Source organism: Muntiacus reevesi, chromosome 18 (genome assembly GCF_963930625.1).
Source record: "Muntiacus reevesi chromosome 18, mMunRee1.1, whole genome shotgun sequence".
NCBI lineage: Eukaryota > Metazoa > Chordata > Mammalia > Artiodactyla > Cervidae > Muntiacus > Muntiacus reevesi.
This window is the reverse complement of record NC_089266.1, coordinates 42,350,360-42,376,875: the sequence shown is the minus strand read 5'-3', so window position 1 is coordinate 42,376,875 and position 26,516 is coordinate 42,350,360. Positions and strand designations below refer to the sequence as shown.

General features: G+C 52.8%; 1 protein-coding gene across 1 annotated transcript in view; it reads right to left on the bottom strand.

Moving 5' to 3' along the window:
- Nucleotides 1-1,285: 1,285 nt before the first annotated feature.
- The window catches only part of NOS2 (nitric oxide synthase 2), a 40,731-nt gene continuing 15,500 nt past the window's right edge, over nt 1,286-26,516 (bottom strand). Inside the window, exons 6-27 of the mRNA XM_065909382.1 lie at nt 25,093-25,255; nt 24,034-24,125; nt 22,943-23,084; nt 22,713-22,852; nt 21,980-22,154; nt 21,785-21,886; nt 17,207-17,401; nt 16,080-16,162; nt 15,171-15,315; nt 14,231-14,335; nt 13,019-13,068; nt 12,491-12,665; nt 11,577-11,709; nt 10,359-10,437; nt 9,157-9,338; nt 7,406-7,569; nt 6,029-6,236; nt 5,094-5,181; nt 4,517-4,638; nt 4,046-4,194; nt 2,693-2,887; nt 1,286-1,875 (exon numbers count right to left, since the gene is read on the bottom strand). Of these exons, the coding sequence (XP_065765454.1) occupies nt 1,756-1,875; nt 2,693-2,887; nt 4,046-4,194; nt 4,517-4,638; nt 5,094-5,181; nt 6,029-6,236; nt 7,406-7,569; nt 9,157-9,338; nt 10,359-10,437; nt 11,577-11,709; nt 12,491-12,665; nt 13,019-13,068; nt 14,231-14,335; nt 15,171-15,315; nt 16,080-16,162; nt 17,207-17,401; nt 21,785-21,886; nt 21,980-22,154; nt 22,713-22,852; nt 22,943-23,084; nt 24,034-24,125; nt 25,093-25,255 (3,007 nt within the window). The 3' untranslated portion in view covers nt 1,286-1,755. The remainder of the gene's footprint in view (nt 1,876-2,692; nt 2,888-4,045; nt 4,195-4,516; nt 4,639-5,093; nt 5,182-6,028; nt 6,237-7,405; nt 7,570-9,156; nt 9,339-10,358; nt 10,438-11,576; nt 11,710-12,490; nt 12,666-13,018; nt 13,069-14,230; nt 14,336-15,170; nt 15,316-16,079; nt 16,163-17,206; nt 17,402-21,784; nt 21,887-21,979; nt 22,155-22,712; nt 22,853-22,942; nt 23,085-24,033; nt 24,126-25,092; nt 25,256-26,516) is intronic.

The following is a 26,516-nucleotide window of genomic DNA, read 5'->3' as shown; positions in this document are numbered from 1 at the left end:
CCCCCACCCACCCCACAAGGGTGTGGGAGAAAGCTCAGGCCCTGCTCTGGATGGGAATCTTTGCTGGGAGCTTGGTGACAGAGGTGAAGCCCAGAAAACCAATGGCTCCATGCTTCTGAAATGGGCCAAGGGCTTAGCCAGGCAGCCACACAGCAGGGTCAGTTCAGCAGAACCCTGGGTCCCGCTGGGAGGAGGGGGCCGTTGAGCTCCGCAGAAGCTGGCTCAGAAGAGAGGCCTGTGTGTGTGTGGTTCTGCTGTGGGTGCCCCGGCATCGGAGGTCAGTGTGTGTGGGGAGTGGGAAAAGATTCAGTGTAGGGGTTCCGCTGGTCACAGAGCCAGTGCCGGGGGACCCAACCGTGTGTCCCCATGACGCCAGCACGTCCTGCTAACTCCAAAAATCCAGTCTTCAGGAACCGGGGTGGGCTTGGACCAGCAGCACCTGGGGGCTCCTTAGAAACACAGACCTGGGTCTGCTGCAGACCTCCTTAGTCTGTGATATAACAAGAGCCCCGGTGGTCCCCTGCTCGCTGGAGTGGGAGAGGCGCTAGTCCAGGGGACTGTCCTTGGCCACGTTGTACAGATGCATCGCTGGGACACTGGTGGCGTGCCCCTTCCCCTCCTCCCCACCGCCCGGCCACCCCATCTGAGCAGGAGTGGGGGAGAGAAGAAGGGGGCCAAGGAGCCAAGTTAACAAGAGTCCAAACCCGGGCTGGGAGCCAGATTTAGCCAACCCTCCACTTAGCCCCTGGCTGAGTTCCTTCCTTATTCCCCCCGGGCTCAGTCCCTGAAGAAGCCTTCCCTGTGGAAGAAGTGTGTCCTTCACTCGCCATCAAGTCCTTGACACGTAGCCCAGCCTCACCTGCTTTGTCACTCAGGGGCCAAATCATTATTGGCCAAACTGTCATGAAACAGGCAGCCCCAGAGCAGAAGGTGGTGACTCCCGAGACAGGCTGCGGGGCAGGCCTTCACTAAAGGACTGGCAGCTCGCGTCTCCGCGACACCCCATGTGCGGTGCTTCCCGTGCAGGGCTCAGCTAGCTGGCGCCCTCAGGCCATCCTGTGCTTCCTCACCTCCATCACAGGTTTTCAGATGTGCACAAAACTTCATGTGCTGCCCCCAGGCCCAGTGGGCATTTCAGAGAAGCAACGTAGCCAAGCTGGTATGTCCCTTTGTGGGGGACTTTTGTCCAAGCTGTGGCAACCCCACCACCACCCCAACCCTAACTCTGTACAACTTAAGGCTGCTTTCCTTACAAAACACACACATACATATACAGTGTGGTTAAAATAAAATGTATTTCGTATAAATATCTCCATCATGTAATCATACAAGGAAGGCCTAAGAGGCAGATTGGGGTTTGCTTGTTTTAAATACAGAGGCATAAAAAACTGTACATGGGCAGCTAAATACAGAGTGGCATGACAGCTCCTCCTAGTGGTCACTCCAAGTGGTGCACTCCAGGAAGTTCCCTCTTTCTCACCCCCTGGCCAGACATGGCACTGCAGACTTCGTCTCCAAGGGACCAGGGAGGCCTGTCTCTCCATCACCCCGGAGCAGGGGCTCAAGAGAGACAAAAGGTTACAGTCTGTCTCCAAGGCTGCTACTTGGTAGCAGGTCAAGTAAAGGGTTTGAGAGGGAAGGAGATGGGGAAATAAGATGTGAAGCTTGGGGATATAATCTCCCTCCAATCGCCCCAGTCCTGTGACCTCAGATAATCGAGAGTGGGGGTCATCATTAAGTTCCATGCCAGCAGCTTTAACTTCTCATGTGGGTGCCTGGAGCTCTGGGATCACTGGGCAGCCCTGCTGCCTCATCCTTTTTCACCTCATAGGGAAATACAGCACCAAAGATGTCTTCATGATAGCGCTTCTGGCTCTTTAAGGGAAAACAGAGACCAAGGTATTAATATCAGCTCTGTTGGTGCAGCGCCCTCTCACTCAGCAGGTCCAGGTTGGGACCAGCCCCCAGGGTTCCCTGGTTTCCCCATCACACAGGCACTCATGAACTATTTGCCTTCCCAATTGCCATGCTTAGATTAGATTTGAATCTCTTTTAAGACTCTTTAACTCCCATGAGCACCCACTCTGGTGTGGACCCCAAAACATCTCCCCAAGCTTTATGACAGTCATTAAAGCCTATTCATTGGAAAAGACCCTCATGCCGGGAAAGATAGAAGGCAGGAGGAGAAGAGGATGACAGAGGGCGAGATGATTGCATGGCATCATTGACTCAATGAACATGAGTTTGAGCAAGCTCCAGGAGATGGTGAAGGACAGAAAGGCCTGGCGTGCTGCAGTCCATGGGGTCGCAAAGAGTCGGACATGACTGAGCGACTGAACACCAACAAAGCCTGCCCTGTGCTTGTCCCACGGGGCTCCAGGAACTGTGGGCTCTGAGATAAATATGGTTGGGAAATGCTGTGCACTGTCTCCGAGTCTTCAAGCTCTTTGATGCACAGCAGCGTTTTAGAGGCTCTGAGTGTCTTGCAGAAAATCAACATGTTTGCCTTTGTCCAACTGAGCAACCAGATCAGGATGGACAGTCAGGCCTTCTAACAGCCCACCCCAGCTCTGACCTCCCACCCTGTCTAGGATTCCTTTGAGTTCAGTCTGAGCCTGAGTTCCCTGGTCCTGGCTCCCAGGCCCGTGCCCGTGACCTGCATCCCAAGCCCACACACCACCAGCGGCCCTACCTTGAGCTGGAAGAAATAGTCCTCCACCTGCTCCTCGTTCAGGCTCAGCGCGGTAGCCACCAGCTGCTTCAGGGTGCAGGCCACGTCCCGGGCCATACGCACGTCCCCGCAGACATAGAGGTGGCCTTGCTCCTCATGGAGCACACGAAGCACCTCGCCTGCTAGCCGCTGCCGCAGGATGTCTTGAACATAGACCTGAAACCAGAGGAGATGGTGGGTCCAGGCCCCCGCCGTTGAGGGCAAAGGCTGTGGTCAGGCCTCCTGGCCACGGGGAGGCGGGGAGGGGGCACAGGGGGCTGTGGAGTGAGCACCTTCCTGGCCAGGAAGGATGATCAAGGTTGGGAGGAGGAGGTGCACTGGCGCCCTGCCTGGCCCAGGCCTGGGCTGGGGCTGGAGAGGTGAGTACCGGCCGCAGCCCTGCCCTTGAGGAACTGGCCTCCAGGGGAGCTCCCAGATTTAGCACACTTGCTCTGAATTTAGCACACTTCAAAGAGGCATCAATCAAGCCACTTGCCCTGCCCAAGGCTCTGAGGCCCATCTGCTTACACCCCAGAAAAGGGAGTCTCTCAGTGCAGACTGTCCAGGGGACCCTCCTTTTAATTCAGAGCAGGGTTCCCCAGAAATTCAGAAGTCCTGGAGTCAACCAGGGCTCTCTGCCCTTGCTTCACACAAGTGATGCCCCCAGGCATGGAGACGCCACCAGGCACGGAGTACCAGCGTAGGAGGGGCCCAATGGGACAAGTTCACAAAGGCTGAGCCAAGAGACTGTTCTGACTGCGCAGGCTCTTGGGGCAAAGTGCCCACTGGGACAGCAGAGTGGGTCAGCAGGCCATTCAGGGAACAGCAGCCATCCTCCAGCCTTGCAGTGCCTGGACCACCACCCACCCAACAGTTGTACATCCAGAGGCGGGAGCCTTCAGCAGGCTGGGCACTGGGGATGAACCCATACATGACCCTGACTTAGCCCTGACCGTCTCAGGACCTGTCTCTTCTCCTGGAAGAGTGAACATACTATCAGTAGCTTCACAGCACCGCTGCGGTGACTGTATAATTGTTTCCATTTTATTTTTAAATATGTATTTGTTTGGCTGCACTGGGTCTTTGTTTCAGCATGCAGAATCTTTAGTTGCATGATGCTGGATCTAGTTCCCTGACCAGGGATCGAACTCGGGTCCCCTGCATTGGGAGCACAGAGTCTCAGTCCCTAGACCACCAGGCAAGTCCCTTGCCTCTATTTTGGAGCTGAGGAGGTGAAGGCTCACAGAGGTAAGGAGCTTGTGGGGAGCCAGACACCCACCACAGTCTGTTCTTTTAATGCTCCACCCTTTCTACACGCACAGTTGTGGCATTTACCTTGGGCTGGTCAGGCAGGCGGGAATAGGCTGTGTGCACCTCGTGCAGTACCCCCTTGCGGGCCATCTCCAGCGTCTCCTCCCAGTAGAGGTGGTCCTCTTCCGGGCGGCGGCACCCGAAAACGAGGGTCATGCGGCCACCCTGGAGCCCTGCAAGACCCAGGGCAGGTTGCAGTTACCCGCGTGGCCAGCAGAGGGCGGGCAGATCATGCTGCAAGGCTGGCTGAGCTGGGCGCCCAACTGGAATCCCATTTCTTTGCCACATCCTATCGAAAACAGTACTGTCCCTATTTTACAGATGAGGAAACTGAGGCCTAGGGCATTCATATCATTTTTCCACACAGGCTGAGGTTAACTTGGGAGAGGGGCCAGGAAATGTCTGTGAGATGGTTACAGTTACAGTTCTACTCCCAGGCAGGTGCTGGGCGTCACCCGGTGCCCCCTCCCACCGCCAGGAGCCCCCCAGTTATACCTTTGTGCTCAGCCTCATGAAGCCGCTGCTGCCAGAAACTGCGGAAGGGGGCGATGCCCGTGCCGGGTCCGATGAGGATGCAAGGACGGGAGCGGTCCTCGGGAAGCTGGAAGCCGCTGGCACTGAGGGGACAGAGGGAAAGAGGTCCTGTCCTCAGACAGTCTGGGTCTAATGCACACACACAGGACAGGCATGGGAGCTGCGGTGGTTGAGGCAGCAGTGTTGAGGGGCGGGGGGTTGCGGTGGAGACAACGAGCTCAAGTTTGATTTCCCAAGTCCTGCAGGCTATTTCACGTCCCCCATCCAGGCGCACCATCACCTCACCCTGGGGCCCTTTGGGAAAAAGGCTGAGCTTCGTTGTTCTGAGCCCACCACCGCTGTCAGCCTCTGTCCCTGCTAGAGACCTGGCTGTGGTCTATCACTAAGGATTAGAATGGAGAGGCCCCGTGGGACCCCAGTGCCTTCGTTATGGGCCAACAGTCCCAGAGTGGTGTCTAAGCCCCAGAAGCCTCCCTTTCAACCCAGTACTCCCCGGGGCCAGTGCTCCGGCAGCAGACACAGTGGAGGGAGTGCCTACCTTCGCACAAAGCAGGGCACCGGGTCTTGGGGCTTCAAGCTGCTGAGCCACGTGCTGCAGACACCATGGTGCAGGGGACCTTGGCCATCTGCAAGGACAGCACACACTGACCTACGTGGTCCCTGCCACCCGTGCATGAACGCTTTCAGTGGCTCCTCCCTGAAAGGCCCGCTCAGACACTTGACAGGCTTTAGTCAGAGGGCTGCTCTTCCTCCTGGTCCTGAGCTCTACTCTCTATGTGCCCAGAGTCGGCAAAATCTGAAAGGGACTCAGAGAGCCGGCAAGGCTCTCTCACTGCAGAAGCTGAGCCTCAGAGAGGGACGGTGACTTGCACAAGGTCCCTCAGGTAACAGTAGAATCAGGTCACAACTCAGCTGCCCTAACTCCTACTCCAGTGCCCCTAACCGAGAAGTCCTGTTGGTTTCCCTCGGGGTGGAATCCTGCTTCCATAGGATGTGCACCTGCCTCCCCTCCCCTGGTCCGAGGACTGAGACCTGGCCTCTGCAGGTGCTCTTTGAGTGAAGGTCGCTCAGTCATGTCTGACGCTTTGCGACCCCATGGATTGTAACCTGCCAGGCTCCTTTGTCCATGGAATTCTCCAGGCAAGAATACTGGAGTGGGTAGCCGTTCCCTTCTCCAAAGGATCTTCCCAACCCAGGGACGGAACCCAGGTCTCCTGCAAATGTTCTTTAGCAGAGCAAAGTGGGTCTCTGCCTGGTTTTCAGAAACCATGTGAATGTGCTTCTCAGATCACATCTACAAAGAGGTTAGCCCAGTGCCTGATTCATAGTGGTCTCTCCCATACTCCTCCCACTGCTGTTAACAGGTCTGGAAGATGGATGTTTAATGATGAGGAGATCAAAGCTCGGAGGTGTTGACAATTGCCCAGTAAGTTGCAACCTTGGGCCGCTCCCCAGCCACTGCCCCAGCCTCACCTCGGGTGCGGTACGTGAGCACGGCCACAGTGAGGTGGATCTCCGTGGGTGTGAGGTCCCTGGAGGAGCTGATAGAGTAGTACCGGGGCTTCAGAATAGGGAGCTGGGAGAGCAGGAAGCTGGCAGACACCCGCAGGGACGGGAACTCCTCCAGCACCTCCAGGAATGTGGGGCTGTTGGTGAACTTCCACTTGTTGTAATCCGAGGGCTGAAAGTCAAGGGCAACATGAGTGTCTCCGGGAGTTTGCTCCACATGGAGGGAAGAAGCTGTCACAATTCAGTATTCATTCATTCACTCATTCATTCCCACAGCAAATATTTCAAAGAACTAGGTGCTGTCCGTGGTGCTGAAAACGCTAAGGTGGAGAGGGGTAGCATTTCTCTAACTTGTGTGCTTTGAACCTTACTGTCAACTACTGGTGGGCAGCAGTCAAATATTTATCACAACCTAATTTGGGGGAGTGTTTTGGAATCATACATGGGCAGCAGTCAAATTTTCATCATAACCTAATTTAGGGGAGAGCTTTGGAATCATATCCTGGAAAAGGAAATGGCAACCCACTCCAGTATTCTTGCCTGGAGAACTCCATGGACAGAGGAGCCTGGCAGGCTACAGTCCATTGGGTCACAAAGAGTCAGAAACAACTGAACAGACCTGGGTTCAAACCTTGCCTGAAGGCTCTTACTATTTGTGGGATCTTGTCCCCATTACTTAACCTTTGTGGAGTGAGGGCAGCACTGCCTACCTCGTGGGGATATTGTGAGAATTAAGTGATAAAATGTGTGCCAAGTTAGTGTAGTGCAGCCACAGGTTAATGGCAGTAATCAAGATAATTAGAGACAATGATATCCAGTGCCTTTGCAAAGGGCTTCCCTGGCAGCTCAGCTGGTAAAGAATCCACCTGCAATGCAGGAGACCTGGGTTCGATCCCTGGGTTGGAAGTGCCTTTGCAAAGACTTGGGCCTAGAAAGTTTCCAGTGAGTTAATGCATTCTTTCATTCATTTATTAATTCAACTGCTACACATCCGTTACTATGTCCATTCATCCACATCATCTGTCCTCCAACACTTCCTGAGTTCCAGGCTTCTTCCAGGTGTGGGGAATACAAAAGAGAATGGTTCTCCTTTTCTAGCTAATTTCTGAGGAAGGGCACTTAGGTTGCATCCTGTAGGCATTCAAAAAACTCAGTTTACTTAATGCAACTATGTCCTAGAAATGGGATGGAAGAGGATGTCTGAATTCCCACCAGGCTTTGACAAGTGACACTTTGGGAAGTTGGGGTGGATCCTCTTGAAGTTTAAAAACCAGCTCTAGGCTCAGGCTCCCCCGACTCTGGGACCCTGTCCCAGCCTCGCCCACCAGCCCCGACCTTCACCTGGCATAGTGTCTCCAACCTCTTCTTCTCAGCCTCTTCCGTGGCCAGCTGGGCCAGCTTTCGGAGCAGCAGCTGGGTTGGTGGGGTGGTGATGTCCAGGAAATAGGTGAGAGCCTGGCTGAGTGAGCAAGGTGGCAGTCGCTTGTCCTTGACCCAGTAGCTGCCTGAAGAGGGAAGAAAGGAGACAGGATAGGAAAGAGGCCCCATTTAGGTTTCCCAAAGAGTGATTAGGCATCTGGGACAGACACCCTCCACCCTCCAGCTACGGGGGAGAGAAGACACTGAAATTCTGGTTCCAGGGACAGTAAAAGGGCTCACATGCCCAACTCAAGTGCAGGAGGGTGGTGGTCAGAGATAGGACTGCTAGGAAAGGCTGATCAATAGCCCCCCAAAGGGCACCCAAGTGGACACAATCCTGCAAAACTAACTATGCACCAGAGTCCAGTCCTCTCTGGCACGGACTTGAACTTCAGCAGTACACACACAGGTGAACTACAGACTCAGAGTGACTAAATTCACTAAAGACTGATGTACACTCTAGAGGTAGGTGAGTTGTTCATTTAGAGAAAAACCCTTTTCTATCCTGTGGTGGCTGCTACTGTTATTATTATAATATTAATTATTATGACTATTCTTGCATATCTGCCTCCTGTACTAAGTAATAGGTTTTCTGAGGACAGACATGAAGTCTCATTCAATTTAGCACAGGTAGGAGCTTTCCTGGTGGCTCAAATGATAAAGAATCCACCTTCAATGCAGGAGATATGGGCTCAATCCCTGGGTCAGGAAAATCTCTGGAGGAGGATATGGCAACCCACTCCAGTATTCTTGCCTAGAAAATCCCATGGACAAAGGAGCCTGGTGGGCTACAGTCCATAGGGTCACAAAGAGTCAGACACAACTGAAATGATTTAGCACACATGCACACATAGCCCAGGATATAGATGCTTTATAGCCTGGTATACAGATGGTATTGGGCTTCCCTGGTAGCTCAGAGGGTAAAGCATCTGCCTGCAATGCGGGAGACCTAGGTTTGATCCCTGGGTCGGGAAGACCCCCTAGAGAAGGGAATGGCAACCCCCTCCAGTATTCTTGCCTGGAGAATCCAGTGGACGGAGGAGCCTGGTAGGCTACAGTTCACGGTGTCACAAAGAGTTGGACACAACTGAGTGACTTCACTTTCTTTCTTTTTATACAGATGGCGGTGGTGATAGTTTAATCGCTAAGTTGTGTCCAACTCTTGCAACTGTAGCCCACCAGGTTCCTCTGTCCATGGGATTTCCCAGGCAAGAATACTGGAGTGGATTGCCACTTCCTTCTCCAGGGGATCTTTCTGACCCAGGGACTGAACCTACATCTCCTACATTGCAGGGAGATTCTTTACTGCTGAGCCCCTGGTATATAGATACAAGTGGTTAAAATTTCGATGGAAAAATGAATCAGTCAACCGAAGTGGCCAGTTAAGGAAATGAATGAAGGGGAAAGACAGCCCAGCCTCTGGTGTTGGGCAGACAGTACCAAGGAAGAATCCCTTCTTGCTGGAATGATTATAGTCCAGAATATATAGCCCAGAATAAATAGTTCAGAACTATTTGCAAGGTTGCTTTGGGGCAGGCTTCAGGAGCCCCCTACTCAGCCAGAAGGACAAGACTAGATGAGTGTTTGCAGCCCAATCCATCAGTGGGGCTGGAAGGGGGGAGGTGGGAGGATGCTGAGGTCGCCTCAGCCAAGCTTCCCTGTAGAAGGCTCACCATTCTCACAGAGGGTCTCCAGGCACACAGGCTGGTGCGGGGCAGGGCCATCCACCACTCGCTCAAGGATGCCTTGGACCAGGGCTGGCTGGTTGCATGGGAAAACTCCGAGGTGCTCCCCTGGCAGGTAGCTTGGAGCTTGACTGCCTTCACAGGAGAGTTCCACCAGGAGGGTGGTGCGGCTGGAGAAGGAAAAAGAAGCCTCTGATGATGCCACCAGGATTTCCTCCCATGCTCCCCGATGGGTGGGCCAGCTTCCCCAGGAAACATGCCCTCCTTTCATGTTCCTGCCTGGTTCCATGAACACAGGTTGCCGGCATCCCAGGGTTGGAGTGCTCAAGAGGGCTGGGGGCTGGTAGGGACTGTGGCTTCTCCATGGGGAGAGGGTGGGCAGTATCCCTCCCGTGCCACCCTCCACAAGAGCTTGGCCACAGACTCTGCCTAAAGAAAGCATGTCACTGGGAGATACGTCGGCATTGAGACAAACCTTTCCTAGTGTCAGCACAAATCTGGTTCTTATTAGAACACAGCCCAATTTTGCTAATGAATGTAAGGACAGCACAGATAAATTACAGAGAATCCACAACACTGGCTGCCCGGCGGGAAAACATCCTGCCCTGTCAAAACTTCTCCTGAAAGTTCTTAAGGAAGAGTCAAAGGGTTTGAGTTTCTCTTGCCCTCCTTTATTTGGTGAAATAGTTAAATCACAAAGGATAGGAATTGAAGCAGGTGCCTGATTCCCAAGCTGGAAAACTGGCCTGTGGTTAATGGAGACCTGATGTGAAGGTGCTGGTGGCCACAGGGATGAGAAGTTTAGCTGGTCCTACCAACAGCACCGTAGCTAAGGCCAGCAGATATGTTTGTTTTCTTCTTTCAAAGACTGACTTACTCTGGTCTTCCCTTGATTAAAATAAAATCTGTGGGGACCTCCCTGGTGGTCCAGTGGTAAAGAATACACCTGCCAAAGCAGAGGGCATGGATTCGATCCCTAGTCCAGGAAGATCCTATATGCCTTGGAGCATCTAAGCCCATGTGCTGCAACTATCAAAGCCCATGCACCCTAGAGCCTATGCTCCACCTATGCTCCAAAACTAGAGAGTAGCCCCTGCAGACAGCAATTAGAGAAAGCTAGCGCAGCCAGAAATAAATAAATAAGTAAAATCTGTGGAATTTCACCCCAGAAGTCCTGTCTTCTGCTCTACCTGGATTTTGGACTCTGCAGATTCTGCTGCGATTTGAGCCTCATGGTGATCACATGCTTGGCGTGCATACCACTCAGGGCTGTGGAACAGAGAGACGGTGAAGTGGCGACGTGGCTCGTGAGTGTTGGCGGGGCAGCCTCCACATGCTGAGTCGATTACACCCGACATTCCCCTGGGTGTCTCACGGTGATGGTGCTGGGGTTTTCCTTCCCTGCCTTTTTTTCCCACTATGTTTCCCAATCACAAATAAAGACCCCTGGTCTGACAGAAGGTGCTTGTGCTGCTGCTAGGTGCTGGGGAATGCAATTTTGATGCCCGTGGTATGGGGATTTCTAGAGCATCCCATGGCTTGGGATCCACAGGAGAGCATAGTTGAAGCTGAGGATATCCTAAACAAGCAGAAACCTGCAGGACCACTGCAGTTATGGTACAAGACAAGAGGCATCATGGGATCCAGCATCGATAGGGGCCATCCAGAGTTCCCGGACCGCAGCCTGGAATTGCCTCTGCAAAATGCCCTTCATTAACACCCCGATGCCACTGGAGTTGGAAGGCCGGGGCCCAAATCCCAACTTGGCCTCGTGCCAGCAACTTATCACACCTCCCTGAACCTCAGTTTTTCTGTCTGTGCTTTCCACTTGAGCTGAGTGTCAGAGATCACTTAGAGCAGGTGGACAAAGAGCCCAGCACAGTGTCCTGCACATGGGAGCACCCTTCTCTTTCCACCACCCTCCCAGGGTTTCCTTCTGAATTCCCTTCCTCAGAGGCCAGACAAGCCCTGGGTCTTATATCCCTACAGACTCCTGGACCCAGTGAGAGAGAGATGCCTGGTAGCCCTAGACTAGCTGCCTCCATTCAGAGGGTCCTAGTGGTCTCCTTGGGCTTCCCAGGTGGCACAGTGGTAAAGAATCCATCCACCAATGCAGGAGACACAAGAGACCTGGGTTTGATCCCTGGGTCGGGAAGATCCCCCGGAGGAGGGCATGGTAATCCACTCCAGTATTCTTGCCTGGAGCAGCCCATGGACAGAAGGGCCTGGCTGGCTATAGTCCAGGGGGTCGCAAAGAATCAGACATGACTGAGCAGCTAACACACACATGCACGTACACACAACAACAAACACACACAGTGTTCTCCTTGACCACGGGCTCAGGACTCAGACATGCCCACCCCGGCAGGAAGGGCAAACACGCTCTGCGGGGTGCAGGGAAGCCGCACCTTTGTTGAGGTCCAGAGGCTCTGAGTCCTGCCTGAGCCTGTAGTGGTGTGGGTCCCAGGTCACATTGGATGTGTAGAGCTTGGGGATCTCAATGTGGTGCTTGCCACTGACATCAAATGTCTCACAGGCTGCCTGGGTGAAGATGGAACAGACCAGGGTTAACAACCATTCCTGTCATCAGCAGCAGCATCACCACCCCTGGGGCTACCATGTTCCTTACAACTGAGCTAAGTGCTTTAATTACTAAGGACACTTATCTGGTAGGGCTATTATGAAGACTGTATAAAGTGGCTGGGCCTAGCACGAAGTAGCTGTTGCTGCTATTATGAATATTAATAATAACGATAGCATCTCCTTTTATCTGCATGCCCACACCATGTGATGGGTTTGATTGCTCCCATTTTCCTGATGTGGAATTGTGTGGAGGAGACCTGGGCTTGGGAACCATGCCGGCCCCTCTCAAGCTGGTGCTCATAAGCCCCGCTACAGGGTGAAAGACTTTGCTTCAGTGAGTTTTCTCAGTCAGTGGGGTCAAGCTGCAGGCCCTGAAGACCTACTGAGATAGCCCTGTCTCAAGTTCTCTGTAGCTGGGACACTAAAATGAGACAAGGATGTCAGGAGGTGACCTGGATAATCAGAGGGGGGAAAGATCTTAAACCATAGCTCCCCAAGGGCAGGGAAGCATCTTATCTACCTTCTCCCACCTGGGGGACACATGTCTCAGTGGAGCTCTTCTGGGGGCTGTTGGGGTGCAGTAGCGACCTGAGTCCTCCAACCTGCCCACATTGGGATCATGCCTACAGGGCCCAATAGGGGTGGTGACCCCCAGGATGCCTGGCACAGGTGTCTGGGGCACACGCACACCACAGCCTCCCTGCCCACGTGATGGGGCAGCTCCCAGCTGTGAACTGACCTTGAAGGTTTGCACGGCCCAGCTGCGGAAGGCCTCCTCCTGCCCGCTGAGTTCGTCCCCTTCCCCAGTTGGGGCCAGCTGAGAAGCCCCCAGCTGGGACAACTTCTGGTCGATGTCATGAGCAAAGGCGCAGAACTGAGGGTACATGCTGGAGCCAAGGCCAAACACAGCGTACCTGCCGGAGGAGGACATGCATGGAGCCTGGGTGAGCCAACCCGCCACCTGCCCCAGGGCCAACAAGCCATAGGCCGGCCCCCGGACATGTCCATGCCAGCTGGGCAAGGATCACCAGGGCACACGTCCCCTTCCTGTCTTCCCTGACTGCCGAACCTTGTCATCAACTCCCAAGACCAACCCCACCTTGGCCTGCAGACCCAAGAGAGGTACTTGGTTTTCGTGCTTTAACCAATGCACCCTTGAAGACAGGCTCTCTTTGTGCCTGGACGTCCCAGAGAAATCCCCCTCTCGTACATCCCCAGCTCCACGCTCAGATGGAACCCAGACTCTGGGAGCGGGGAAGGGCATTACCGGAACTTGTTGGTGAGTTCTTTCAGCATGAAGAGGGACTTCTTCAGTTTCTAGAAAGAGAATCACAGATGTCTCAGGACACGATTAATGAGAGCCCTGCGTCTCCTAGTCATCCAGTGGCTCATTTGCAGACTGGCCAGATCTGGCAGGACAAAGTCCAAGATCCTCACGTGGAAGTTGGTATATGTGGATCACCTGACTGGGACTCAGGGACAGTTTCAGCCTCAGCAACTCAGGGGGGTCTGACCTTTGATGGGGGACCCAGGAGAGCCCAGCCCTGGGGGGTGGGGGGGTGTCTAATAGCCGGGTATCTCCAGAGGATCTCCTGATGGGGCCTGAGCCTTTCTTCTTGTCAGATTGACAATTGGTCCCATATTCTCCAAAATAACCTTGATTTTCCCGAAACCCAAGATAACTTCCCAGGTGGCGCAGTGGTAAAGAATCTGCCTGCAATACAGGAGACCTGGGTTTGACCCCTGGGCCAGGAGGGGAATGGTGACCCACTCCAGTATTCTTGCCTGGAGAACCCCATGGACAAGGAGCCTGGCAGGCTATAGTCCATTGTGGTTGCAAACACTCAAACATGACTGAACAACTAACAGTTTCACTTTCCTTTGTTTTTTTTCCAAGATAACTTGAGATGGAAAATAGTGTCAAATCACATGGTAGGAAAATATTTTTTTTCTATAATTTTTAAATAGTTACTCCTGTTTCAAATATTTTATTTTCTTGTCCTGAACTCTAGGGAAAAATCTCAGATCACTGCCAATGGAGACTTAACACTTCTCTAATACTTACTTATTATTATTTTTGAGAACAAAGTAAGCCATGGTTAGGCAACAGTATCTGGCTAAAATTCAATAATTGTTTGACTTTCATTGGATGTACGTGGGACCACTCTTTGCTGGCTTTCCATTTGTAAGACTGATATAAATTTTCCTCTAAAAATGACTTTTTGAATTTAAAAAGGCAGGTCAATTTACTGAAATATATGAAGCACGTCATAGGCTTGGCAGCTCGAGTATACACTGGTAATTACAAAGGAAGAAGGAAGGCTGATGCCTAACGTTAGGGCAACCCAGAGTGATCGGAGCTCTCACTCCCAAATGCCCTCCTTAGGACATGCTGAGTCCCCAGGTCCTTCCCTCGGTCATCTCGGGCGGGCCCTTACCAGTCCCCAGACCCCTGGGCCCTGAGCCCTGGGCCACCCACCTCTCCATTGCCGGGGGAGTCTCCGTTGCCAAAAGTGCTGCTCACCACCAGAAGCAGCTGCTCCTCCTCCAGGTGGCTCAGCTGGTACTGATCCATGCAGAGAACCTGCAGGGCACCCGGGGTGGACGTCAGCCCTCGCTCCCCAGGCTGACTCCCTCCACGCCCTCCCCAGGCATCCAGTGCTTGGGTCCCCATCATCAGCTCCGTCCCCTGGTGCCTGGGACAGAGGAGGTAAGTACTTAACAAGTCCCTGCCAATCGAACCTATTTACACACAGCGTCCTGGGTTCTTCGGCTAGCACATCAGCCAGCCCTGGGGGCTCTGCCTCCAAAACACTCCATGTCCCACATCACGTCTCACCACTTCCACCGCTTTTTCGGATTCCAAGAATGTGGACATATTTTTCACAAAAACAGCATGAGCGGGTTACAAAATTGCTCAACTCCTTTGGTATCTTGGGAACACAAATGCTTTGCCTGAAGCTAATCTCAGGTGAAATATGTCAGGGCCTCAGGTTTCCACCCAGGCCAGCCTAACCCGGGATGCCTTCAGTGACTTCAGTGACGGAGACTCAAATCCAACATTGCTAGAAGGAATGAGTCACCCTTAGGGGTTTCGTTTTATTTCTCTGCATGTTATCCATTCTCTGTGTCCTTCGCCTTTAGCCCCGCACCCCATATAGGAGGTGCTCCGCAAATGTGAATAAAATTCCTCTGGAACAGCTCGGAGACTTGGCATCATTAGGAACATGTTTCTCAAATCATGTTTCCTGGAACACTATGAAAAGCTTATCTACTGGGTAAGTTGGGAATCCCGGGACACATATCTCTCCTTCTATCACAGAGTTGCAAAGTATGTCCCGAGGCTCAGAGATATCTAGGAGCAGAGCAATCACTGTAACTTGTCCCAGACTTCCCCACACACAGGCTGAGGTGGCTACCTTGGGGTTGAAGGCACAGCTGAACAAAGCCCCGAGGTCCTGGGCCAGCGTTTCTGACCTCCCTGTCTCCGTTGCAAAGAGGATCGTGGCTCTGACCCGGGATGCCATGGCCTTATGCATCAGCACCGAGGCGAAGAACACGGCTCTGTGGGGACAACAGAGTAGGTGCCAAGTCAGCCTTCCAAAAAGGAAGACGGGGGCCCTGTGCTTACAGTGGGGCAGGTTGAGGGAAAAGAATCCAGGTTTCTTACCAGCTATGGACTTTGTCTCATTCCCCTCCCCTGCTCAACCCACCACTCAGGTCCTTTGGGAAAATAGAGATGAGAGAACTCTGGGGCAGAGGTGGCAGGTGACCCATGGAATTGGGGTTTGGAATTGGGGTGTCTGTGGTAAAGAATCTGTCTGCCAATGCAGGAGACATAATGAGACACAAGTTTGATCCTTGGATCAGAAAGATCCCCTGGAGCAGGGCATGACAACCCACTTCAGTATTTCTGCCTGGAGAATTCCATGGACAGAGGAGCCTAGCGGGCTACAGTCCATAGGGTCGCAGAGTCAGACGCGGCTGAAGTGACTTAGCAAGCACATGTATCTGGGAACAAAACCCTTTCTCTCTCTCTTTTTTTAAATAGTTTTAATATGCTTTTTAAAAAAGATTTTTTAAAGTCTTTATTGGATTCATTACAATGGTGCTTCCGTTTTATACTTTAGTGTTTTGGCCATGAGGCACGTGGGATCTTAGCGCCCCCAGCAGGGATCAAACCGGCGCACCCCGCAGTGGAAGCACTGAGTCCTAAACACTGGACTGTCAGAGAAGGCCCTCTGAATCCTTTCTCTTTGTTCCCTGTCCTTCAAGGCCTAGAAGGGAGGGCTGCCATTCAGATGTTAACATTGACTGCTCCTACTTACTTGACCAAGACTTTGAATCGAATCTCTCTTCTCTGGGGCCTCCGCCTCTCATCCTGCCAGACATGGGTTTTCCAGGCCTCCACCTTCAGAAAAGAGGACAGTTATGTAGGCAAGACAGGCACTGGCTTGGCTCCGGCTTGGAGAGACAGAGGGCCCTTCATGCCCCTCGTAAGTTGGCAGGGTGGGGAGGCAAGCAGACCCTGTCCCCACCCCCTTACTGAAAGCCACACAGGGAAGGGCTGCATCTGTCTGTCTCCCTCAGACTTGAGGCTCCTGTCTGGCACAGATCAGCTGATTTTCATTCAGCTGTCCCCCTGGAAGGGGGGGCCTCACTTCTCTTTCCTTTTGATGTCTTATCATTGGAAGCCTATATAGACTGTATATAATGTATAGTCTGACCTGGAATGCCGTTGAGAGTAGGAGGTGCTATGACAACAAGCCCACAGTGTCCCAGGCAGTCAGTCACCCTCCTTCTTACCTTTAGAACAAGGAAGCTCCTCCCTAAATCTAACCAAGCTCCTTTTGGACAAAAAGAAAAAAAGAGCCCGTTTCACTGGGTGGCAGTTCCTGAGTGTACTCTGGGTAGGGCACTGGGCTGAGCTGTTCTGGACACCAGCTCACAGGATTCCTGACCACCTCTGCCATCATGGAGCTGACATCCATCTTTTCAGAGATGAGAAAATCAGGGCTTAGATGGGTGCAATGACCCCACCGAGACCACACAGCTAGGAAGTGCGAGAATCACCCCAGATGTATGTGGCTGGGAGCCAGGCTCCTCACCACGGTGCTCTGTGACTGTCTACAGCCCCCCTGGGCGGGCAGGCACAATGGGGGTCACCCCCATGAGCTTCAGCTCTCTCAGAGCTTCAGGCTACTAAAGGTACAATGAAAGGTGTTTCCTTCAGCCTCACCTCTGTGGAAATGGACAAAAGCATCCTTGAGTGAAGCCCAGAAAGCATTAAATATATGCCTCTGTGTCCCTGATTCTTCCCTGGATGTTCTGCGCTAGTGAGCACACACAAGCACACGCAAACACACACACACACACACACACATGCACGTGCAGATGCACACACGCTCTTTCCACCCCTGAGTTCCCAAGAGAGTAGAGGAAGCCCCCCTTTTACCTGGTAGTAGTAGAAAGGGGACAGGACGTAATTTAACATCTCCTGGTGGAACACGGGAGTGATGCTTCCAGAAATTGGGGGGACCAGCCAAATCCAGTCGGATGGGCAGCCCCCTCGGGAGCGGTACTCATTCTGCATGTACTTCATGAAGGACTCTGCAGCGGAGTGGTGGTCCATGATGGTCACATTCTGCTTCTAAATAGGAATGTGGCAAGAAGGTGAGTTGGTGAGAGGAGTGAGGAGAGTGGCCGGTGAGCTGCAGGGCTCCTGGATGAACCGTGGGAGGGCCTGGCAATCTATAAAAAGGGAGCGCAATCCCCTGGACCCATTCTCACTGATGTAAATAAATACCCAAATGCAAGGTACACCCAGAGCCTCTGAGGTGCCCAAGCAGACACAATAGCCATGGTAAGCCCTCAGATCACAGGCTGCCGCCCTTGGCCCTCTGGGGGCGGTGTCCAGCTTCTTGGTCCATGCTCACACTCTCCCCAAACACACAGCAAATGGCTCTCTGGATGCTGTTGAATCAAACCACAGTGCCTTTTTTTGTCACTTGTTGGCAGAGAGTTCCAGGAATCACCTCCCAAAGGAGTGGCTATCTCAGCCAAGAAGGAACTAGACATCTCTGAAGAGGGCTGAAGCCCTGGGGGAACTATAGCTTATGGAAGACAAATAACCACCATGTCCCATGTCTTAAAATTAGAATCCAAGGGGCCTGAGCCTTCCTGGAATGACCCAGCAAGAGCAGCCACATCGTCTGGAGCAAGTCATGCAGTCAAGAGACATTTGTTTCATGGAGTAGTTCAAACCTTGGACTCTCATTAACTCTGTGACCTTGAGCTATTAGTTCCTTAACCTCAGTTTCCTCGTCTGTAAAATGGGGATCGTAACGGTTGGTATATCATCATGTTGTTGAAAGGATGCAATAAATAAGGGATGTGTCTGGGGGTCCAATCGCTAAGTATCTGCCTGCCAGAGGGAACACGGGTTCAGTCCCTTGTCTGGGAAGTAATATCCCACCTGCCGTGGGGCAGCTAAGCCCATGGGCCGCAGCTACTGAGCCCGTGTGCCCTAGAGCCCGCGCTCCAGAACAAGAGACGCTGCCGTAATGAGAAGCCCGCGCACTGCAAGCAGACAGCAGCATCTGCTCCCTGCAACCAGATGAAAGCTTGTGCACAACAACGAAGACCCACCACAGCCAAAAATAATTATTAAAAATCTTAAAATAGTTAACAAGTAAAGCATAAAACATGCTCAGTAAATGTTAGCTGCTATTATTATTTCTATTTACCAGGCACTGCATATAGAGGAGAAAGACGCAGCCCCGTTTCTGCCTTAGATCATGTTCTAACTAGGGGAGGCAGAAGGACCTCAGCCGTTTCACAAAGGCTGACAGAAGCTACGACGGAGGTCAGAGCAGGTGCTGACGAAGGGCTGACAGGGGTCTGGAGGAGAGATGGGGGACTTAAGAGACAGCTTCTAAGAGGAGGTGAGTTCTTTAGAGACAGCTTCTAAGAGGAGGCGAGTTCTTTAGAGACAGCTCCTTAGAGGAGGTGAGTTTTGAGAGACGGGTACAAGTTAGGCAGCGGACGGGCGTTGCTTGAGACCAGGTCAGGAGGCAGGAGAGGAGCCCGCTGGTGGAGGGACTAGTAGGACCAGCCACGCCTCGTAAACTTTTACATACCCAGCAACTGGGGGCTTCCCTGGGGGCTCAGACAGTAAAGGATCTTCCTGCAGTTCAGAAGACCCAGGTTTGATCCCTGAGTCAGGAAGATCCCCTGGAGAAGGGCATGGCAACCCACTCCAGTGTTCTTGCCTGGAGAATTCCATGGACAGAGGAGCCTGATGGACTACATACAGTCCACGGTTGGGGGGGGAGGGGTAAAGAGTCAGACACGACTGAGTGACTAATACTTCACTTTTCACACGGCAGCTCCTGGATGTCAGACCAGCTTTAGGCTCAGGAGCCGATGGTGATAGTGGTGAGATGGTTGTAACAGTAACAAATAATACTAACAACAAAACTGATGCTAGACTTCCATGGTGGTCCAGTGACTAAGACTCTGAGCTCTCAATGTGGGAGGCAGAGGGGACTAGGTTCGATCCCTGGTCGAGGAACTATTAATATCTAATAGAGTCTACATGCTGTAACTAAAAGCTTCCTCAAGCCGCAATGAAGAGGATCCTACATGCTGCGATGAAGACTGAAGATCCCTTGCGTGGCAATTAAGACCGGGTGTAGCCGAATACATAAATAAAACAGAAAAAAAAAAACCCGAATATTTTTTGAGTGTTCACTGTGGGTCAGGGAGTGCAACTAAACATTTTGCATTGGTTTTCATTTCATTCTTACTGTAACCTAGTGAGGGAGGTACCATTATTATCTCTGTTTTACAGATGAGGAAATGAGCCCAAGTCTTTTGAAGCTGACCCCGAAGGAGGGTCATGGGGAAGTCCTGCCTGGAGACTCTCAAGCAGTGGAGGGACGTGGTCAGCAGTGGTCAGGAGACTGCTGAGGGTCAGCAGATTTTCTGGGACATATCCACATCCTGCCAATGTCAGAGCTGATCCCGGGGTCAGGGTGTGTGGTCCTCACCCTTGGGGCCTTCTCAAGCTGGGCCAGCCACAGGGGGCTCTTCCTGTCTTATCTCAGAGCTTCCCCATGCCCCCTACTCCCCACAGTCAGGCATGAGCTTGACCTGTCTATAGGGTGACCAGCCCTAGGGAACAGCATGTGATAATCTGCATTTACTGGGTGTTTAAAGTCAGCTCCCACTACTTTCCACAAGGTCAGGGTTTCTGTTTTGTTCACTGCTCATATTCTTGGCCTGGCCTAGTGCCTGACACATGAAAAATGTACAATAAAACTTCGCTGAATGAATGAATGACTCTCAGCCCAGTGGCCGGGTTTCCAGGACATCTGCCAGCTTTGTGGAGATGATCCCAGCTTCTAAAGCAATAATAGCTTCACACGTCCCATGGCTCCTTCCCACAAGGGGAGTGTTTATATGAGAGAGAGCAGCAGATGGGCCAGAGGGCTCAGTCCCACACAGAAACCAGCCTGCTATGTGTGGTGGACGCTGCCCCCCAGATAGGGAAGCAAGATAACCACTGCTCGTGTGGACGTGAGCTCTGGGTCTTTCATCGAGGGAATACATTTTTAGCATCTCCACGTGCCAGACACTCTTCTAGGCTCCAGGGTTAGGGTTAGAGAGACAAGGGCCCTGCCCCATGGAGCCTACATTCTAATGGGGCAAACAAAGAAAGAAGAAGAAGATGGACTTCCCTGGTGGTCCAGTGGTTAAGAATCCACCTGCCAATGCAGGAGACATGGGTTCGATCCCTGATCCAGGAAGATCCCTCATGTGACGGGGCACCTAAGCCTGCACACCACAACTATTGAGCCCACGTGCCACTGCGATGAGAAACTCATGCACCACAGCTAGAGAGCAACCTCCACTCGCAGCAACTAGGGGAAGCCTGTACACAGCATGAAGACCCAGTGCAGCCAAAGATAAATACAAAAATAAAAACAGAAGGAGAAAGACGGACTATGTCAGGATCTAATAATGATTACAAAGGAAAAGAAAGGGTTAAAGGAATAAGAGACAGGATGAAGGTGGGGTGAGCATGCTATTTTTATGGTGTCAGAGAGGGCTGCTCTGAAGAGGTGATAATTGAGACCTGGCTGAAGGGAAGGAGCTGGTCATAGGATGATTTGTGGCAAGAGTTTTAGGCAGAGGGAAAAGCAAGTGCAAAGGCCCTAGGGTGGGGACCATCTTGGTAAGTTTGAATAAAAGTCAGAATTCCAGTGTGACTGGCACAGCTGTGGAGGATAAAAGCCTGACTGGAGGAGGTGAGAGGTGAGAATGTACTATGAGGTCTTTCAATGGTTTGGGGGCTTCCCTGGTGGCTCAGATGGTAAAGAATCCACTTGCAATGTGGGAGACCTGGGGTTCCATCCCTGGGTTGGGAAGATGCCCTGGAGGAGTGTATGGCAACCCACTCCAGTATTCTTGCCTGGGATATCCATGGACAGAGGAGCCTGGCAGGCTACAATCCATGGGTCACAAAGAGTCGGACACAACTAAAGCAACTTAGCACATCAATGGTTTTGCTGTAAATGAAAGTAGAAAAACAAGGTAATAGCTGGTTAGGGGGAGTATTTGGCTAGCTAGTCATTTATCTCTTTGAGATGGGAATCATTACAGCTTATTGGTCATCAGTGGAAATGATCCAATGGATAAGGAGACAGCTGCTATGAGAGGAGGAGGATTTTCAAGAATAAAAGTCCTTGAAAACTGGGAGAGGACAGGATTCAGTGCTCAAACACCAGGATTGATCAGTCTTGCGAAGTAAGGAGTTGCCTGTTGCTAGAAGCATTCAAGTTTACACTAGAAGACCTGAGAGGGCTTGTCTCTGTATCCCCCAGCACCTGACATAAACTGGGTATTCAACACTGTTCGGTGCACAAATAAATGAGCAAAGCTGTAAGGCGAGAATCAAGAATGACATGAGCGGCTGGACCAGATAACCTTCTAACCAGAGTGCCTTCAGACCCACAGACAGTGGACATGCCTGGAAACTGTGGAGCACAGCAACGTTGATCTCAACGACAGCCCGGTCCTTCCAGAGTGAGGCCAGCTTGTGCGTTTCCAGGCCCATCCTTCTGCCCACTTCCTGTAGAGGCAGAGAAATGGGGGTAAGGCGGTCCCTGGGGCCCCACCCGCAGGCCCGCACCTCCAGCCGGCCCAGCTGGACGGCCCTCATTACCTCCAGGATGTTGTATCGTTGGACGTCGCAGAAGTCCCGGACTCCAATCTCCGTGCCCATGTACCACCCGTTGAAGGGGCAGCCTGGGAACTCGAGGCCGCCCACCTCGAGCAGCATGTTGGCCACGGCTGGCAGGGCGTACCACTTGAGCTCCAGCTCCCGGAACCATTCGTACCTGGCAGGGAGGCAGGGCTGGTGGCAATGGCGCCTTCACTGCGGCCCCCGCTCACCCCCTAATAAAAGCCTCAGAAAAACAGTCAACCAAGAAAACGCCTTTTCAAGTGCTGATCTCTACGTTCATCCCACCTGGAGAGGTGAATTGGACATAACATGTGTCATTGGCTAATTACGCATTCATTCGTGAGATTTTTCAAGCACTCGTATTAAGCATCAAATAAGTGGCAGGCTCTGGGCTAAATGCTGAGGACTCAACAGAACATAGCCTTTCAAGGCTTCCCCTCCCGGGGTCACCACTTCCCAAGCTCCCAGGGCCCAGTCTACCTAAGCCATTGCTTTCCTGTCCCCAGCAGCATCTTCTCATAGGTCTGAGGCCCAACAAAGCTGCTGAACAGGATGAAGTGGTGGACTTGGAAAGCCAGCCCTTCAGGGCATCAAGCTGCTGCTGGCTGGGCTTTGGGGGAGGAGCAGGGAGGGTCCTGAGGACTGGATCTCTCTTCAGAAAGGAGGGGGCATGCGTGTGAACGCACACTGCCAGCACCCACAGCCTGCTTACCTGGGATGTTCCATGGGCACCTCGAGTATAAGATCAGGGGGGATTTCGAAGAGCTCTGGGTCGCGGCCGTCAGCCTGCAGAACTAGAGGCAACACGTCGAAGCGGCTGTACTTGGGCTTCCAACCCAGGTCGATGCACAGCTGGGGGCAAGACACGCCCAGTGAGCCTGGAGATCCAGGTCCCGGGGCGCTCAGGGCTCCGCTCTCACCCGCCAAAGCTGGGTCCGATACCTGTGTGAACTCCACGTTGGCGGGGTCCCCTCTGATGCTGCCATCCGGCATCTGGTAGCCGGCATAGCGGATGAGCTGGGCGTTCCAGACCCGGAAGTCGTGCTTCCCATCGCTCCGCTGGGGGAACACGGTGATGGCCGACCTTTCCCAAGATGAGGATGGTACTGTTTGCCACGCGGCTTCGGTGGGGGCCTCCAGCCACCACCCCCCTAACAGGTCCCCCTCCCCTCTCATCTTGCCACTCCCCAGCGCTCTACACCCAAGCTAACTGAACCAAACCCCTGCAGCCCTGAGACATGCCAAGCTCTCGCCAGCCTCTGTGTAGCCTGTCCACTTCCTGACGTATCTTCTCCTTCCTTGTCCCTCCAGCTCCTACCCTTCCTTCCAGATCAGCGCAGGAACCACCACCACCCCTCCAGGGAGCCCTTCCCACCCTTCAGGCTGTCCCAGCCCTTTCTGCAGATGGACCGTATCTCTCTTTTAGGCACTGAGTTAGCTGGGTGCTTGTCTAGTGCGAGGTGTAGGTTCATAGTGGGCTGGAGCCTCGTCTTAGGGTCCTACTCACTTCCCACCCCCAAGCCTAGTCCTGGGTTGGGTCCCCATCAGGCAGACACTGAGTGTTTGCCAAATAGAAAAATGAATGAATAACCGAATGAGTTGGCCTTGACCTCCTTGTTTGGGCGGGGGTGGGGGAGAGGTGGGGACAGTAAGGCGGGGGTGGGTATGGATGAGCAGCGAGTCCCCCACCCCCACACCCCACACCACACTGGACCCATCGGCTGCAATACCAACTTATCATCCCCTCTACAAGGTGGGGACCCTAACCTTGAAGATTGAAGTTACCCTCTTAAAGATCCCCCCTGTCTCCTCCAAATGGCTCCAAGTCAGAAAGAAACCAAGGAAATGGGCCACTGACGATGCACTAAGCTCACAGAGGTGGGCTCACTGTGAAGACTCCCTGAAGAAGCCGAGGTCTTCCTACTTTCTTTCTCTCTGGCCTCTCCAGGAGCTTAAACCTGCCTGTATCTCTCGGCTAAGCCTCAGGGGGCTGTGCGGGGCCCCAGCCGTAGCCTCGGGAAAGGCACACGCACCTGATGTTGCCGTTGTTGGTGGCATAACGCACGTGTCTGCAGAGGTGTTCGAACATTTCCTGGGCCGTGGAACAGCTCCGGGCGTCGAAGACCTGCGCATAGCCCACCCAGACCATGCCCGTCAAGCACCAGGAGGACAGAGGCCTCAGCAGGGCTGATCAGAAGCTAACTCATGAGGGACTGAAAAAGTGGCCCAAATCCCCACCACCTGAACATCCTGCAGAGGCATGCACCCACCCCCCGCCCCTTCTTCCTTCTTCTGCTTTCCTAGGGGAGCCCAGGCGCCCCCCAGACCCTCCCACTTGGAAGACCCTATCTAAACCTAACCCTCAAGAAAACCAGATTCTCAAGCACCATGAACCAGGATTCCCACAGCTTAGTTGCTTTACACATTTCACACATGGCCTCCAGCACATTTCATTATAGCCACAGCCCATTCCATTGGCATGTCTCATCTATTTATCTGTCCAAGTACTTTCACTATTGTTGCTGTTGTTTAGTTGCTAAGTCGAGCCTGACTCTTTTGTGACCCCATGGACTGTAGCCCACCAGGCTCCTCTGTCCATGGGATTTCCCAGGCAAGAATACTAGAGTGAGTTGCCATTTCCTCTTCCAGGGATCTTCCCGACCCAGGGATCGAACCTGCGTCTCCTGCATTGGCAGGCAGATTCTTTACCACTGAGCCACCTGGGAAGCCCACAGTTACCCAGCAATAAATGTAAAGATGACCTAGGAGGCTAGGATAAAGAAAATGTTTTCTAAAAGCAAGAATTCAATCAAGGTAAACAACCGGGTCCACAGCAATAATAGCAAGGTCATTGGTTTCATGCTGGCATTTAGTCTCTCAGATTTAACACAAGGGAGAAAGATGGGCTAGAAATCCTGGTGCAGAGATTGGAGTCTAGACTCTGGGGGGTGGGGATGGGTGTCTGTGAGCCTCCATCTCAAGTGCAGGGATGGAGAGAGACAAGGTGAGGACCCTGCACACAGCTCAGGGCCCGCCTGCCCACCCCCCAGCTTCCTCTCCCGCTCCTCCCTCCTCCGTCTAAAGGCATCGACCTGCAGGTTCGACCACTGGATCCTCCCGATGCAGCGGGGGGCATTGCGCCAGGCCTGCTTGGTGGCGAAGATGAGCTCATCTCCCGTCAGCTGGTAGGTTCCTGTTGTTTCTATCTCCTTTGTTACCGCTTCCACCCTGGCCAGATGTTCCTCTATTTTTGCCCTGCGGGACAGGAAGACATCAGTAAGATCAACAATGAGATGGCTTTAAATGGAGACTGATTGAATCCACAGAAGCAGGAACTGAACGAGGACACCAGGAGGGCAAGATATCGCTCAGGGAGACCGAACCCTCCAGGGCAGCTTCATGGGCATGTGTCCAGGGCACCAAGCTCGGCAGGGCCCCACACGGGGCTTAATGCTCTGCTCTGACTGTCTTGAATTCTCAGTCATTCATGAACAGGAAGCCACCTTTTTATTTTCACACTAGGTCTTGCAAGTTACATAGCTGGTCCTGATCCCACCGGCACCCTTCTTGTTTCAAGGCGCCTTTTTTCTAGTCACACACATCTCAGCGAGGAGTGCAATGCTTTTCAACGGTCTTGCAAGACCCAGACCAGCATCCATCAGGCTGCAGCCACATCCTGCCTCTTGGCCAGGGGAGCACCCATCCACCTTCTCTTGATTAAGAGATGAGTCAGGTCCTCCCCCAGTGCTCCTCTGCACAGTCACTAATGAGCCAGGTCCTGGGCAACACCACACATAGTCAGGGTCCCACTGAGCCTGTGACGGAGGCGTTTTTGTGTCCTTGTAGTCGGTGTATCTGGAAGGTTAAGTACTGGCCTGGAAATAGAAGTGTGATAAAAAGCAAGCCCAAGATTCAGACTCGGGTTGCCCCAATGCCAAGCCCAGGCTCTTAACCTTCTACATTCCACCCTGGGGGTGGATTGCAAGCCCAGAGATGTGGAGGGCCTGCCCACACTTTCCTGGTCAGGTCCAGACAGGGACTGGCTCTCAGGACTCAGCCTTCAGGGTCCCAGGGCGGTTCAGGGAGGTGTCCTCTGCAGTGTAGTCCAACACCGCAGGGTCTCCACAGCAAGCTTTCTCAAACCCGGTGTCACTCGGCCAGCTCTCCCATGTGAGATTGCCAAACTGGCTCCTGCCCTCCCTTCCCAGCTTGTAAAAACATCCCACAGCCAGGAAGGTTTTGAAACACACGCACACAGAGCAACCTTGAGATTTCCAATCAGCACCAAAGACATCTGAAAGTGCAACAAACAAAACTATTTAAGGAATGAACTCTTGATTAAGGAGAGTGGACAACTCAGGACAAAATGGCCTTTCAGTGGATGAAGAGTGTCTCGACAACTCTTCCTTGATTAAAGAAAAAAACTCAAAGACAAAACATTTGGTGATATTTATCTTCAAGGACACTCCTCGCATAAGGAACTGCTGGGTGAGGTTGAGGCTGCCCCACCAATGGC